The 13,879-nt window shown below is 58.6% G+C and overlaps 1 protein-coding gene across 1 annotated transcript in view; it reads right to left on the bottom strand.

Moving 5' to 3' along the window:
* Positions 1 to 565: 565 nt before the first annotated feature.
* Positions 566 to 13,879, bottom strand: part of NECTIN1 (nectin cell adhesion molecule 1) — a 60,446-nt gene continuing 47,132 nt past the window's right edge. Inside the window, exons 3-6 of the mRNA XM_004750060.3 lie at positions 13,515 to 13,817; positions 12,969 to 13,086; positions 11,499 to 11,650; positions 566 to 3,744 (exon numbers count right to left, since the gene is read on the bottom strand). Coding sequence (XP_004750117.1) covers positions 3,197 to 3,744; positions 11,499 to 11,650; positions 12,969 to 13,086; positions 13,515 to 13,817 — 1,121 coding nt within the window. The 3' untranslated portion in view covers positions 566 to 3,196. The remainder of the gene's footprint in view (positions 3,745 to 11,498; positions 11,651 to 12,968; positions 13,087 to 13,514; positions 13,818 to 13,879) is intronic.

The raw sequence follows: 13,879 nt of genomic DNA, 5'->3' as shown, positions 1-13,879 counted from the left end.
GAGGTCTGCCCGGGCCCCTGGAGGCCTGCGAGCACCCCCCACCCCTGCCCCTTGGGTGAGCTGCTCACATCCACCAAACACAATTCCCGATTCCTCTGCTCGGAGGATGGCAGAAAAAAATTATTGCACCAGTGGCTTGGGCACATAGGAGGAGGTTGGCAGAGGAGGCACAGGTCCAGGGAAACAAGGCTCCCATGAGTCTCTCTAATGGCCTGAGCACTGGGAATTCACCTCTCTCCTGTGGGGCTTTCAGCAGGACCAGCCCAGTCCTCGGCCCCGGCCGCGCGTGCGCACCTGTGCACGCCCAGGGCACCTGTGCTTGGGTCTGTTGGGGGGTGGGGGTGCCCCGCGCATGCGTGGACGGGGCTGGAGGTGGCTGTGCGCGCCTGCTCACGATCACCAATCCCATGCTGCTGCTTTTCAGCTCCTTCTGATGAAAGGGGACTCAGATGCTTTTACACATCAGAACTATATCAAAATCTTAAATGGGTAGGGGTCAGGGGGTTGGGGGGCCAAGAACAGGGAGGGTGACAAGAGGCAGGGTGACAACTGGGGGACGCCTTGGCACAAGGAATACCAAGTTTATTTCATTTCCAGCAAAGGCAGAAGCTCAGCTCATGCTGGGGCATGAAGGAGAAGCGGAGCGTCCTCGTCTCTGTTGGGCCAGGCCTCCCTGCCGCCAGCGGGCTGTGTCAGGGAGCCCAGCAGCAGGTCCCACCTTCCCGCAGACTCGAGGTACAGAAAACCCCACCTCCCCAGGCCCGAGTGCCAACCCCCGCCTGCCTCGTGCCCGCCTTCGGCCCCGAGTAGCAGCTGCCTTGCTGGGAGTGCCGCTGGGCTCCCGGACAGGCAGCAGCCTCCCACACGGTCCATGCATGTGGCATGGGTCCCACAGTTTGTGCTTTGCTTGGGGGGAGGGGATGGAGGTGTCTGAAAGGGGACTCAGTGCTTTGGCTGGGCTCAGGGGCCCTCCTAAGTACATCATAGAAGGAGGAACAGGGATTGGCAGTACAGGATAAGGGAGACACAGGAGGAAGAGTTCTTTGTTTCATGGTTTCCAGAAGACAGAGAATGCCTCTATCAAGTAAGCCCCCGGGCACAAGGAGACCAAACAGGGGCCAGAGTGCCGTGAGGTGGGATGTAACATGGAGAAAGCCCTCTGCCCTGCCAGGAGAAGCAGCCCAGCTCCTCCACACCCCTCTGCCCTGTGGCTAGAAAGACCTCAGAACGTTCTCCTCCAGCTCCACCCCATCCAGTACCCCCAGTGCCAAGAGGGGAGAGCTGCCCCAGGGCTGGCATGGCTTCAGACTTCTGCTACGTGGCTACTGGGCAGCCAGGGCTGGGGTGAGGGCAGTGGGGGCCAGGTGAGGGTGGCCCTGCTGGTGGGCCCAGGGTTGCCAGGGCAGAGACAGAGCTGGGCAGGGATTCAATAGCAGCACCAGGGAAGGGAGGAGGGGGTGCTGGGGCTCCCTTGGGAAGCCTATGGCAGGGTAGGTCAGTGCCCCTGGGGCACAGAGTGGTCTGCTGCCTGCCCCCCCAACACTTGCCATCCCACAGAGCCCTGGACAGCCTGGATTGAGTTAACTGGAACCCTAATGGGCAGGCATGAGCCTGCCTCTCCCATCCCAGGGTCTTTCCTATCCAGAGTGCTGGGGGGACCAGGGTGGGCAGATGGAGGAACTGAGGCACTTTGAGCTGGGGGAATGGAGAGGGCTGTACAGACAGGAAGCCCTCGTCTTGGGTGACTGATGGGGACCCAGAGCCCCATTCAAGGAGGGAACCTGTAACTCAAAGGGAAAGCTTCCCTAAGGATCCCCTACCCCTTCCCCATCCCCAAATGGAGACCAGTTACAGCTGAGCAGGGAGGGGAGAGAGGAACGTGGTGAGGGGTGAGCAGGAGCTCCTGAATCTGGATTCCTCGTGACCCCACTCCCCTTGCATTTCTGGCAAGCCTAGAACATCTGCATTGGACTTGGCAGGTGGGCTGCCCACTGTACTCTTCGTGCGTGTTTGCAGAGCTTCTCCTGTCGACTCCCTTCCCCACTGACTGGTGGTACTCGGTCACCTCTGTCACCTGGACATGTTAGGGACCCCCCAGCCCTGACTCTCCAGGGGAATCAACAGTTACCAGCACTTGACAGGTAAGGAAGAAATGGGAGAAACTCCCCTGCCGAAAGAAGCATTTTGGGGCCAGCCTGAGCTCCTAGGGTAGAGGCTCCAGGGAGCTCTGGTCTCAGCTGTCCCTGCACACTTCTGAAGACTGTCCCCACCCTCCACTGGGAGGGGAAAAGGTGGAGCAGAGAGGGGCGGGCCCCGGTGCTGTCCAGCTTGCGAGGGCATGTAGACCCGGGGGAACGGAAGGGCGGACATGAGCGGCGAGTGTGCATGTAGGTGTCTGTCATGCGTTGGTAGAGGCATACGGGAAGTGTGGGTCAGGGTCCACCTGGAGCCCCACTGTGTGGGGAGCAGATAGGGATCAAGAGGAGAGACGCACCAGAGCTGGGCCAACTTCATTCTCTGTCGGCCAATGAGGAAAAAAAATGTAAAACCAACCTCGCCAGGAAAATACACTGCCCAAGGCCCTGGGTGGGGACCTCAACTTGATTCACTTAACGAACAAGACAACCCTGGGTCCTTTGGAGAAGCCTCTCCCTGCCTCTCTGGCGCAATGGCCGTCTAGACCACGGGTCTAAGCTCCCGGCTGCTCGTGGCAGGGAGGACTGGGTTCCCTCTCCCTGGGAAAAGAGCAGCAGCAGCTGGGGGTAGGGCGGGGCTTCTCCCCTTAGAGCCCCCTCAGCCCTCCACCCCCAGTGGGAAGGACGCAAACAGATTCCAGTGTTGGGGGGTGGGGGAGGGCTGGCTCCCCAAACCCTGGAAGGGTGCCCAGGTACACAAGACGAGAATAGGGCTCCCCCACACAGAGGGCAGGCGGAGGGTCAGGGGAGAAAAGGTACAGCAACACCAAAGCCACAGTGAACACAACAGCATGGGGAGGGCCGGGGACGGGGAGGAAATCAAAACCAAGCCAGGTCGTGTGTGCCCTGGGCTCCCCGCTCCCCAGGAGTGTGGAGCTGGCTTTGGGCAGCTGGGTGAGTCTCTGTTGAGCTCCCAGAGGAGAGGGCACGGGGGTGGGCAGGGGGCGTGCGGGTGGGGGCTGGGGAGGAAGAGGCGCAGACAGAGGCTCTGGCGGTGGAGGCTACACGTACCACTCCTTCTTGGAAATGAAAGACCCGTCGTTCTGAGAAACCATGTTCTCGGCCAAGTCCAGCTGCTCGGGGTCATACTGGTAGCCCAGAGTCCGGTCCCCGTAGCCATCCTGACGGGCCTCCGCCTCATCCACGGTGAAGTAGGGCCGCTTGGCGTCCTCGTCGTATTTGGGGTGGGGACCGCCCACCTTGCGCTCGCCCCCTCCGCCGCCCTCCTCCTCCTCCTCTTCCTCGTAGCTGCTCCCACCCAGAGGGCCGGGCTTCTTCTCATCGTCCGAGTCATCTGGGTACTGCAGGTTCTGGGCCATGGGCGGGTGGTGCTGGGGGATGCCCGCCTTGCTGTAGCCGTTGCCGTACACGTGCTTCTTGGTGCTGTAGTCACCCTTGAAGGTGTGCCGGCGCCGGCGCAGGGCCACCACAATCCCGCCGACCACGATCACCACCAGCAAGATGCTCCCTGCCACGCCCCCAATGATGGCCGTGGGCACCTGCCCCGCGCGCCGCCCGTGTTCAGGAGGAGACGGGGTGTAGGGGAACTCTGGGTGAGGAAAAGACATGGAGGGGGACAGTGTCAGTGTCTGTTCCTGGGGGGAGTCGGCAGGGGTGGCAGGAGGCAGGGGATGGAAAGGCCAGGAAGCAGGGGGTGGAGGGGACGAAGCTTAGAAAAGTGGAATGACCTGCCCGAGGCCACCAGCCAATGATGCAACACCAGTTCGTTCTTTTGCACAGAGAGCCTGCGCCGGACACCTGCAGGTCACTGGGTGCCCACGTCTGATTTCACTGTGCTCCCTAGGGCACACCGAAGAGGACAGGGTCCCAGGCTGGCCCCAGGGACGCCCTGTGAGTGCCAGAAACCAGGGCTGTGGTTCTTGGCAGCGGTCTGGCCCTGCAGAGCCAGGTGGGTGCTGAGAGTACTGCCAGCCTGGGCCGGGGGCAGAAGACGCTCAGCGTGGCTGTGCACGAGTGAGGTGCGAGTGCACATGCACACACATGGTGACGACGCATACACACGAGGGAGTGTGCCAGGGCACACCCTGGCCATCACGGCAGAATGCGTGTGCAGAAACGTGCACCCCAGTGACAGGGTGGAAAGGAGGAGGCAGGAGAGGTAGAGGGAAGAGAAAGGAAGCAGGAGGTGGGAGGGAAGGCTGATTGGGGGAGCGCCTGTGCTGCCCCTTCCCTCTCCGTACAGGGCCTTCCTTGCCAGAGGCCGAAGGGGGTCGGAGGGCAGGCAGAGGGAGGCGGTTCCCAGCACCACCACAGGGTGGCACCGGAGACCACGGCTGACCTGGGTCAGGAGCGCTGTGGGCAGGTTCTGGGGGAGCCTGGGAGGGCTGCCAGGCTGTTCTAAGCCCTCCTCACTCAGGCCCAGGCAAAGGTGTATGGTTAGGGCATCTGTTCTGGTCTCCGGGAATCGGATCCTGCCAGCTCACTCCCTCAGTGGGCATCACCCGCTCTAAGGGAACCTGTTCTTCCTATGAGTCCGTTCCGTCCTTCCAGAGGGGAAGCTAGCCCCTGTGTGGGAGTGGGTGGGGTGCTGCCTGCAGCAAGCAGAAGCAGGCCCGAGACTAGAAGAGGAAAGGACTTCTGGGAGTCCAGGCTGGAAGGCCCAATGAAAACAGAGGCCAAAAGAAGGGGAGGCCATTTATCGGCAGTCACATGGCTGAGCAGGGACCACCCAGATGCTCCTGTCCTGGCCTCTCCACCAGGAAGGAGTTGGCAGAGAGAGGCACAGCCACTTGTCACCACTGTGTCCTCCATGCAGGTCACCAAGTGGCTGCCCAATAAATATTTACTGAGTATTTGTCCTTACTGCTCACTTCCAGAACCGTTTCCCTGGAACTTCAAGCTTCTCCTGCTTCACTAGGTCCCATCTGTTTACTGCCTTCAAAAGGGCTGCACATGGCTCCCCCACAAAGTGGGAGTTGCTTCCACAAGGCGTGCCCGAAAGGCAGCTATCAGGAGCCTAGCCTCTGTGCTTTCACCCTGCCTGCTAACTCTTCAGTTCTCACCTCGAACTTACCTCATCACTTCACTCATCCATGCCCCCATCTACTGATCTATCTACCCACTGGTCCATCCACTAATCCAACCATCCACCCACCCACTCAACCATCCATTTACCTATCCACCCCCTTAAACATCCATCCATCCACCCACCCACCCACCAAGCCACTAAGTCATCCCTCTACCTATCTACCCCTCTATCCAGCCATCTACCTATCCAGCCATCTGCCTCTCTACCAATCCATCCATCTACCCAATCAACAAACATCTACGGAGCATCTGTTTTGCTGGTCACAGAATACAAGAAACAGCCTCCCAAATGACACCCTTAGAGACAAAGCAGCATGCAGACAGTCAAGGGCACTGGCAGACAGGGGCCTCAGGAGTACAGGTGAGGGAGAACACTGTGGTCTGGAGCTAGCAAAGGCTTCTTGGAAAAGACTTATGCCAAGCCTTGAGGATGGCAAGGACTTGGAGAGGCCAAGAGAATAAGAAAGGCATTCACATGGAGGGACCTACCTTTCCTTTCAAATTTTTCCATCTAACCCTGTTAGACTCTTCCTATTCAATGTTTTATCACTTCATGCCAGGTAGGAGATTCCTGTAGGAGATTCTTGAATCTCCCACCTCCATTTGGTCTCTGTCCTTTGAGTCGCTCTGTCTACAGTCACCAGGTTAATTTCCAGTGTGTAGACACTACCACTCCCTTCTTCAAAGAGTAGCAACGACGTCCCCACTGCCTGCGGACTTGATCTTGGCTATGGCTAACTCTCCAGCCTTGCCATCCAAGTTGGTTCTTTACTGCAAGCCTCTGCTCGTGCTGTTGGCCCTTCCAGGAATGCCCTTCCTCATTCCCTCATGCCCATTTCCATTCCTTCAGTTTTTGAATGGCTAAAGGTTTTTTGTTTTTTTTCAGGAATGAGGAAAGAGGAGAGGGGTTGGGAAGTGGCATCCCCATGATAATTTGGGACTGTTTCTATTCATGTATGTTATAGCTGTGTGAGTCTAAGTTCCACTATATTTTTACGCTTTCTGTGACGGCAGAGATCCAACGAAAAAATAAAGCTCTCTGACGTTTTACTTGACTAGACTGAATTTTTTGGCCCCACTAATCAGGGTATGGTAGAGTTTGGTGTATTAACCTATTTCGTGATTACAGCTTGTGTCCCAAATTAGTCTGTAAATTCGAATTCAGAGTAAATCTAGAACCTGAGGACTTTCCGCCATCGCTCCATCCCTAATCCAAGCCATCATCACCGATCACTTGCATTAATTTTTTAAATATTTATTTGAGAGAGGAAGAGAGCGAGAGCTTGAGAGACGAGTGGCAGGAGAGGGAGAAGCAGATTCCCTGGGGAGCAGGGAGCCTGACACAGAACTTGATTCCAGGACCCTGGGGTCATGACCGGAGCCGAAGGCACACACTTCACGGACTGAGCCCTCCAGGCGCCCCTGTCACGTGCATTACTGCAACAGCTGTCCAACTGGCTTCCCTGATTCTTCCTTTCCTCTCTGGAGACCCTTTTGAACACAGCAGCCACAGAGATCCTGTCAAATCTGAAGAGTTTCAAATGTCCGACATGACCTGGGCCTCTCTGCTCCCACCTCTGATTTCATCTCTTGCTTTCCTCCTGGCTCACTCTGCTCAAGGCTTACCCAGGGCCTTGGCACCAGCTGCCCTGTACTCCGGCAGACTCTTCTCTAGATGTCCCATGGTCACCCCCTCACCTCCTTCAAGGCCTCGCTCACACTTCTCATTGGGATCCCCTTCTCGCCGAGGCCTGCTCTGACTGCCCTGTTTCCAGCCGCAGCTCACGAACCCTGCCCCAGCCCTTTTGTCGCCTTCATCCTCCTCCTCTTTTCTCCATGTCACTTTCAACAGGACCACGTGATTTTTTGAATGTGGTTCCTCTGTCGTTTGCGGTCTGTCCTTCTGTACTAACTCCAGAGGGACAGGGACTTGGCCTCATTGAGGTACTCCCAAGAACCTCACCTGCCTGGCAGGTGGCCAGAGATCAAGAGTATTTGTTGAATGGATCGTTAAGGCAAGGCTTGTCTTAGAGGTGAGCCTCTGGGTGTCTTTCCCTTCTAGATCCTTTTGTTTCACTTTTTTTTCCCCTACCCCTCAGCCCTAAGGAGGTTGATTCTTCCCTGAGGATCTTTTGGGAACAAGGGGGAACCCTGGTCATTTTGGTTGCTTTGCGTCCAGGCCAGTCTAGGTTAGAAGAAGGGCTTAGGTGACCTCCCGGCGCTGCAGACGGATTTCAGATGCCAGGTGAGGGTGCAGAGGGAAGCGCTCTGGCCTCAGGAGATGGGGCTGGAAGGCCGGAAAAACTACAGTTCCCAGGGTGCACAGCTGTGGCCGTAGGGAGGGTGGGAAGGCCTGAGGTCAGGCTCTGGGAAGCCCTGTCTTCCCGAAGTAGCCGCGGCAGCTGTGCAGCGTGTCATCGGGCAGGGCCTTGTCATGCTGGAGCTGGACCCCAGCCCTCCCAGGGGCCCAGATGTAGCCACCTGCGCACTGCTGCCATCCACCAGCCAGGCCTCCCGTGTGCACACTCAGCATACAGACAGGCGCCTGCCGGCTTGCCAGAGCACGTTTGCACACTCAGAGGCACACACCCACACTTACGCGCTGGCACGTGCCGTTGCAGGCTCATACCAAGCTCACACATCCCCTCCGTTCCAGATGGACCCCGAAGCCCCACCAACATGTGGTGGTGAGAACTCCCAGTCTAAGAGGAAGACCCGTTTCCTTCACCCTGTAGTGGTCACCCCCAGTGGATGAGTTTGCGACATCACCAGAAGTGGGAACTGGGGCAGACACCCTCCTGATCTGCCCCTGGAGCAGCCTGGAGACTCTCCTCCAGACAGCACCAGTCCAGGGCTAGACGCTGCCCCATCTAGCCTCTTTATAGTCTGGCCAAGGCCATACCCTGAGCACCTCTCCCCCACACTCACAGAGGGAGAAGGGAGCTCGCTGGTTTGTTTTGGGACTACAGGGCTAGCCCTAGGAAACTGCTCCTCAGCACTCAGATCCTGGAAATGGGCTCGTCTGAGGGACCCAGGCGCTGTGGACACGTACACACAAATTCTGGTGTGTCCTTCCCCACCGGCCCCGTGGCCGCAGCGCAGGCCTGCTGCTCTCCATTAGGGACAAGCTCACTGTACAGCCCCTAACTAGTCCCCTGGTGCCATCCACGCAGCCTCTCAAATGCTTGGTCTAAGCCGTCTGCCTCCCCACGCCGCTTCTCTGCTGAGAACCCTCCAGAGAATCCCCTTTGACAACACAGAGAAAGGCCCACTCCTTCCATTCCTGCCCACTCGGCTCCCACAAGCTTCCCCTGCCTGTGAACCCCCATCCTCCCATCACTGCCCACTCACTCATCCCTATAGAAACAACTCAAATGCCACCTTCCCCAGAACCCAGGACCCTGAGAAGCCTGTGCTAAAGTGTGTCCGTGTGGGGGCAGTGCACTGCACATGCGTGCCCTGCACACGCTCGGGTCTTTGGCGCACACCCTGCTGCCCGCCGCCTCCCCCCGACCCCAGCTGCTCTTCATTTTCCTCTCCAGATGCGCCCAGGGCAAAGCTATTACCCGAACGGATGGCCAGGATGAAAAATTAAATTTCCACTTATCTGTCTCGCTCATGCATTCCCTCCTGACTAGTGGGGCTTGGAGCCCAGGGCATTGCTGTGCCCTTCGGATGGGGCCCCCAGAGAATGTGACAGACACTAGCTGATGCGGGATGAGGTCTGGTGGTAGTGGCGGCTGCTCGGAAATTGTCCGTGAGCCCAAGAACACGCAGCTCTGAAATGGCTCCGGCTTCCTGGCTGAGCCTCCAGAGGGGATGCGAGAGCTTCCCTCCTTCCCTCGGGTTGGCCAGTGAAACCGCTCCTGGGACCACCAATGAGTGATTCAGTGAGCGTCATGCTTCCTTGGCTTCTGCCTGACTGGGCTGTCAGCAGAGTGTCCCTATGCAAGGCCCTTCTCACCACTCCTGCATGTGACTTTGGTTACCCCCCACCCCCTGGTCCCACTCAGTACCTCTGGGGAGCACAGGAGGAGAGGCTATGTGCCTCCTCCAGTTGGAGCCCTCGGCAGCTTGGTCCCCCTGCCCACAGGGCCAGTGAAGCCCGACCACAGATCCCATGCGGGGCACCCCTGCAGCCATCAGCGCAAGGAGATGGCCCACCTCCACAGCTGGCTTCTTTCCTCTGTTTTGTAGTCCGGGCCTGACAAGTGCCCCCTTCCCTTCCTCCCTGCTCCTGGACCTGGTGACTTTGACGAGCAACCCTGCACTCCCGGGCATCCCACATCTCCTGAGCTTTGGGAGAAGGGAGGCTCTACCTTTGCTGGCCCAGCCCTGCCTCTGGGATGGGTAGCACTCCTTGGCTCCAAAAGCCTAGAAGGGCCTCTGGCTGGTCCACTCATGCCAGGGGCAGGATCACAGGGAAGGTGGGGGGGTGGGGGTCACTGCTCCCAGGTTTTTCAGTTTCCTCCCCTAATTTTCTGGTTCGCAGCTTCCCCAAGGAGCCTGAGTGGTGGAGGCTGACACAGTGGTCCCCCAGCTGGGGGTGGGGTGGACCAGGGTGCTGGTGGCCCCCCAGTGGGGAAGGTACTGCCACCCAGGGAGGGCTTGGCATGTGCAAGCTAGTGGAGCAGGCATCTGACCTGAGTGAAGTGTGATGATCTCTGTATGACAGACTGACAGGCACAGCTACAGGCACACACAGCCCAGGCCTGTCCGCGTGACCCTCCTAGGATACGACTCGCGGCGGCGTGGTCATGCTTCCTTACCAATACTCCTCACTCCTCATCCTTGTCTGCACTGTGGCCCCCACGGCCAGAGCTCGGGCCCCTGCGAGGCTCCTACTGAGCTCGACCCACATTTTCTCCAGGAGCGGAGAAGCGTGTGAATCTGCCCTGACCTCCAGCCCAGACCCGAGCCTGGAGGACAGGCTGCCTTAGCTTTCCCCAGATTCCTCCTCAGCCAGTCAGAGAGCAGAGGGCAGGGGGTTGAAGAGAGCAGCGAAGGACCAGGGACGCCACCTTCCCGGGTGAGGGGGAGACGGAGTGGTCCCAATGGCAGGTCGCAGGCCCCACACACCGTCCGGCTGCTCCCTGGGCAGCTGTGCCGGGACATACCCACAAAGGAGGTCTCCTCCTCTCTGAGACCCAGGCCCAGAGCTGAGGCCTCTCCAGTCCGTGCCCGAGTCCTGTGCCTGCCCTCCGGTGAGACGGTCCAACCACCCACAGGCTCCACAGCTCCCTGATGTCACTTCCTACGCACAACACGCGCCCTCTGACATCACTTCCTGCGCATAACACGCACCCCTCTGATCTGACGTCACTTCCTGTCCATCTTGGCTGTGGCAGCAACATGACACCACCTCCCTAGCCAGGCGCTTCTTTCTGTCACTTCCCTATCCTGCGACCTGCTCAGCTACAATGTTAAAGACACTCCCCGTTGCGGCTGTGAACTTGGGATGGCAGCTGTACCCCTCTATTGGCTTGTTTTGATCCTTCCATTAATCATGATAATGACAGAGATCGAGATCCTAATCACAGAGCATGGGCCATTTGTTGACAGACTGGTCTGCGCTAGGTACTCGGCCCACATTTTGTACATTCTGACAACGAGGCTTCCAGGCACCTCGAGGACCTGTCCACGTCCCAGCTGTCTGACGCGGGCGCCCGTGCTGCTTTCACAGCCCATGGCAGGCCTCCCCCAGAACATCCTAGCTCCTGTGCTCCCTCCCTCGGGCCGAGAGGTCAGGTGGCTGAATTTCCTATTCTGCACCGACACACAGCAAGATGCAGGGAAAACAGTAATTTAGTGGGGGGGCATAGGACCACCATGGCTCTGGGCTATCTCCTTGTTTTCCCTCCAGTGTCCCTGCTTGAGGTAAGCCTCCCCCGGCCGCGCACGTGGGTTTCCTGAACCGCAGGAACAGAGGTGCTCTGGCTGCCGGCATCACAGGGCACGGGCAGCTCTAACACCGCCCCTGACTGCCCCCCCATCCCCCCCAGCATTGTTGCAGATGGCGCTTACTGCCTCCCTCCGACCCCTCTCTGATCGGGGGTCACCCTGTCTCACACAGAGCCTTGTAACAGAGGAAACAGAAAAGCAAAGCAAGGCCAATGGCCAGAGCTCAAGGGGGAATTGGAGGAGGAAGAGGAGACGTGATCTTCCTGCCATGACACAAGCCAAAGGTGGGGGACATCGGTTGTGGAGGAAGCAGTGAGTGGGCAGAGAGAGGCCAGGCAGGGGGCAGCTTCCTACCTGTGATGTTGACCTCCACCTGGCCCGAGCGTGTGCCGATGGGGTTGGTGGCCTCACACACATAGGTCCCTGCCAGGCTGTAGTTGATGGGCCCCCTGAAGAAGAGGGTTCTGTTCTGGGCCTCCACGCCCTTGGGGAGAGAGCCATTCAGCCTGCGGGGATGGGGAGACAGGGCAGAGGGTTACGACTCTCCCCGCCAGAGGCTACCCTAGTGTCACCCAACTCCTCCAAGACTCCCAGACCTTTTGCTGAATGAGTCAGACAGGGTCTGTCTTGGAAGGAAGAAAAACAGCCCCAACTGTCTTCTGTGTTTCACACTCAGTGGTCCCAGCACTGAAATGCAGACAGGACTGGAAGGTACTTGTCCCACTGAACTGATGAGAAACTCTAAGTTCACAGTCAAGGAACACAGCTCCTTGTGACAGAACTGGAGCCCGGGTCTTTGACTCCTGGCACAGTGCTCTTCCAGTTAGACCTGGTTTCTTGGGTTGTGGTTTAACAAGCTGCTCGTGGAACCCCCTCATGGAGGAATCGAGTCCCATTTCACTATCTCATTGTTCCGCTAGACATATCACAGGCCTTTCTCCTGGGGAAACACAGGGAACTGCCTTCTGATCCATGAAGCTAAGGTTCTGTTGGACCTAGCAGCTCCCAGGCACACAGAGCTGACACTGGCAAGCTGGCCCTGGCGACCTGCACCTTCAGAAGCGCTTCTGGTTTCAGGAAGTGGACGGAGGGTGAGAGTGAGCTGGGCAAGCCAGTGCCCTCTGCCTCCCGGAGAAAGAGTACAGACACAATGTGGCAGCCACCTCCTGGCTATCACGTCAGCCTGCTTCTTGACTTCCCCACACCCGTCTTTCTACGTGTTCCATCCAGCTGACAACACCAGCTGGAAAGCACCTTGGCTCAGGCCATCAGAGCCAATTGCAGGAGCGGACCAGACCCTCTAAGAGCCAGGTTCAAAGACTGGGAAGCCAGGAACCAGAGGACGGGATAAGGGACAAGCACGCCATGAACACAGGCATGCTGGGCTGACGGCTGCCCTCTCCTTGAGAATCTGGGGGTGCTGGAGAGAAGGAATGGGAACAAAGAAAGATCTGGGATGCTCCAGAAAGCCAGCTTCCCTGGGGACACCTCGATAAAAATAAATACCGGGGGCTCGGGTGGGAGTGACTCAGACTGAGATCACCAAACGAAAATGACAAAATTCTTTATTAGGGAGAGGAAAGCAGGCAGATCATGAGGGAATCCCCCTCTGGCAGAATGGTTTGTCCCGCTGACCCTGCTGCTGTCAGATGGGGGGGTGTGTATGTACATGGGGTCTCTCGCGGCCCCTCCCCTTCCCGCTGAGAAACCTGAATGAAGACCCTGATTTCCTCCCCACTTAATGCTCCTGGAGGTAGGGTGGGGTATCTCCCTGTGACTGGCTAGGGACCCTGCCGGGAGCCCGGCCCGCCCTAGAGCACTTACGTGGTCCAGTGGTATTCGGTGGCAGGGGGGTTGGCGTCAGCTTTGCACGTGAGCTTCACGTCTGTTCGCTGCAGGTACCAGTTCCCATCAAAGCCCTCAATGGTCACCTCGGGCTCATCTGTGGGGCAAGGGATGATGTTTGAGAAGGGGGAGGTCAGGAGAGCAGGGCTCGGGGTGAGGGAACCTCGGACAGGGAAAGGAGGGTGGATAGCAGTGACATGGATGGAACCAGCTTGGAGAGGGAGAGAGAAGGGGAGAGGGTGGTGATCACAGACCCTCAGAGCAGAAGCAGCAAGGGGACTGAGGAAAGGATGAGGACAGATGAGCCAAGGGAGGAGATGGGGGAAGAGAGGAGGGAGGCCAAAGCACCCCCAGGAAGAGAGAGGGAGGGGAAGGCTTGAGAGGCCAGAGAAAGAAGGGGCGGGGAGGGGAGAGCAGTAGGAGACAGAAGCAGAGGAGGAGGGAGGGCTGGCACGGGGGGAGGTGGGTGGGCAGGGGACGGCGGTGCCCACCCCGGGGAACCGGCCCGCCCTGCGCCCTGCTCACACTGCACATTGAGGGTGAGGCTCTCTCGGAAGCGGTCCATGTGGTAGTTGACGATGCAGGCCAGGGACTGCTGGTGGGCTTCCCGGCTGGGCACCAGGCGGTAGCGGCTGATGACGGTCACTGTGCCGTTGGGGTTCCGGATCTCCTGGTACTCCGCTTCGCCCTTCAGACGTGTTTCCCAGGATACCACGCTGGGAGGCTTCCCGTTGGCCGAGGTGCAGGTGGCCACCAGGACCTTGTCATCCTGCCCCTTCTTGGCTCGAAGCACTGCCTGGGTACCCTCCACCCAGTTGGTGGGTTTGGCTGCGGGGAAGCGGAGAGCGCCATGGGACCAGCTCCACTGCCTCGCCCAAGGTGTGTAGGCC

This window comes from Mustela putorius, unplaced genomic scaffold (assembly GCF_011764305.1).
Source record: "Mustela putorius furo isolate JIRA1106 unplaced genomic scaffold, ASM1176430v1.1 tig00000460_pilon_pilon_pilon, whole genome shotgun sequence".
Lineage (NCBI taxonomy): Eukaryota > Metazoa > Chordata > Mammalia > Carnivora > Mustelidae > Mustela > Mustela putorius.
Note: the sequence above shows the minus strand (reverse complement) of the source record. Positions and strands in the feature narration are given on the sequence as shown.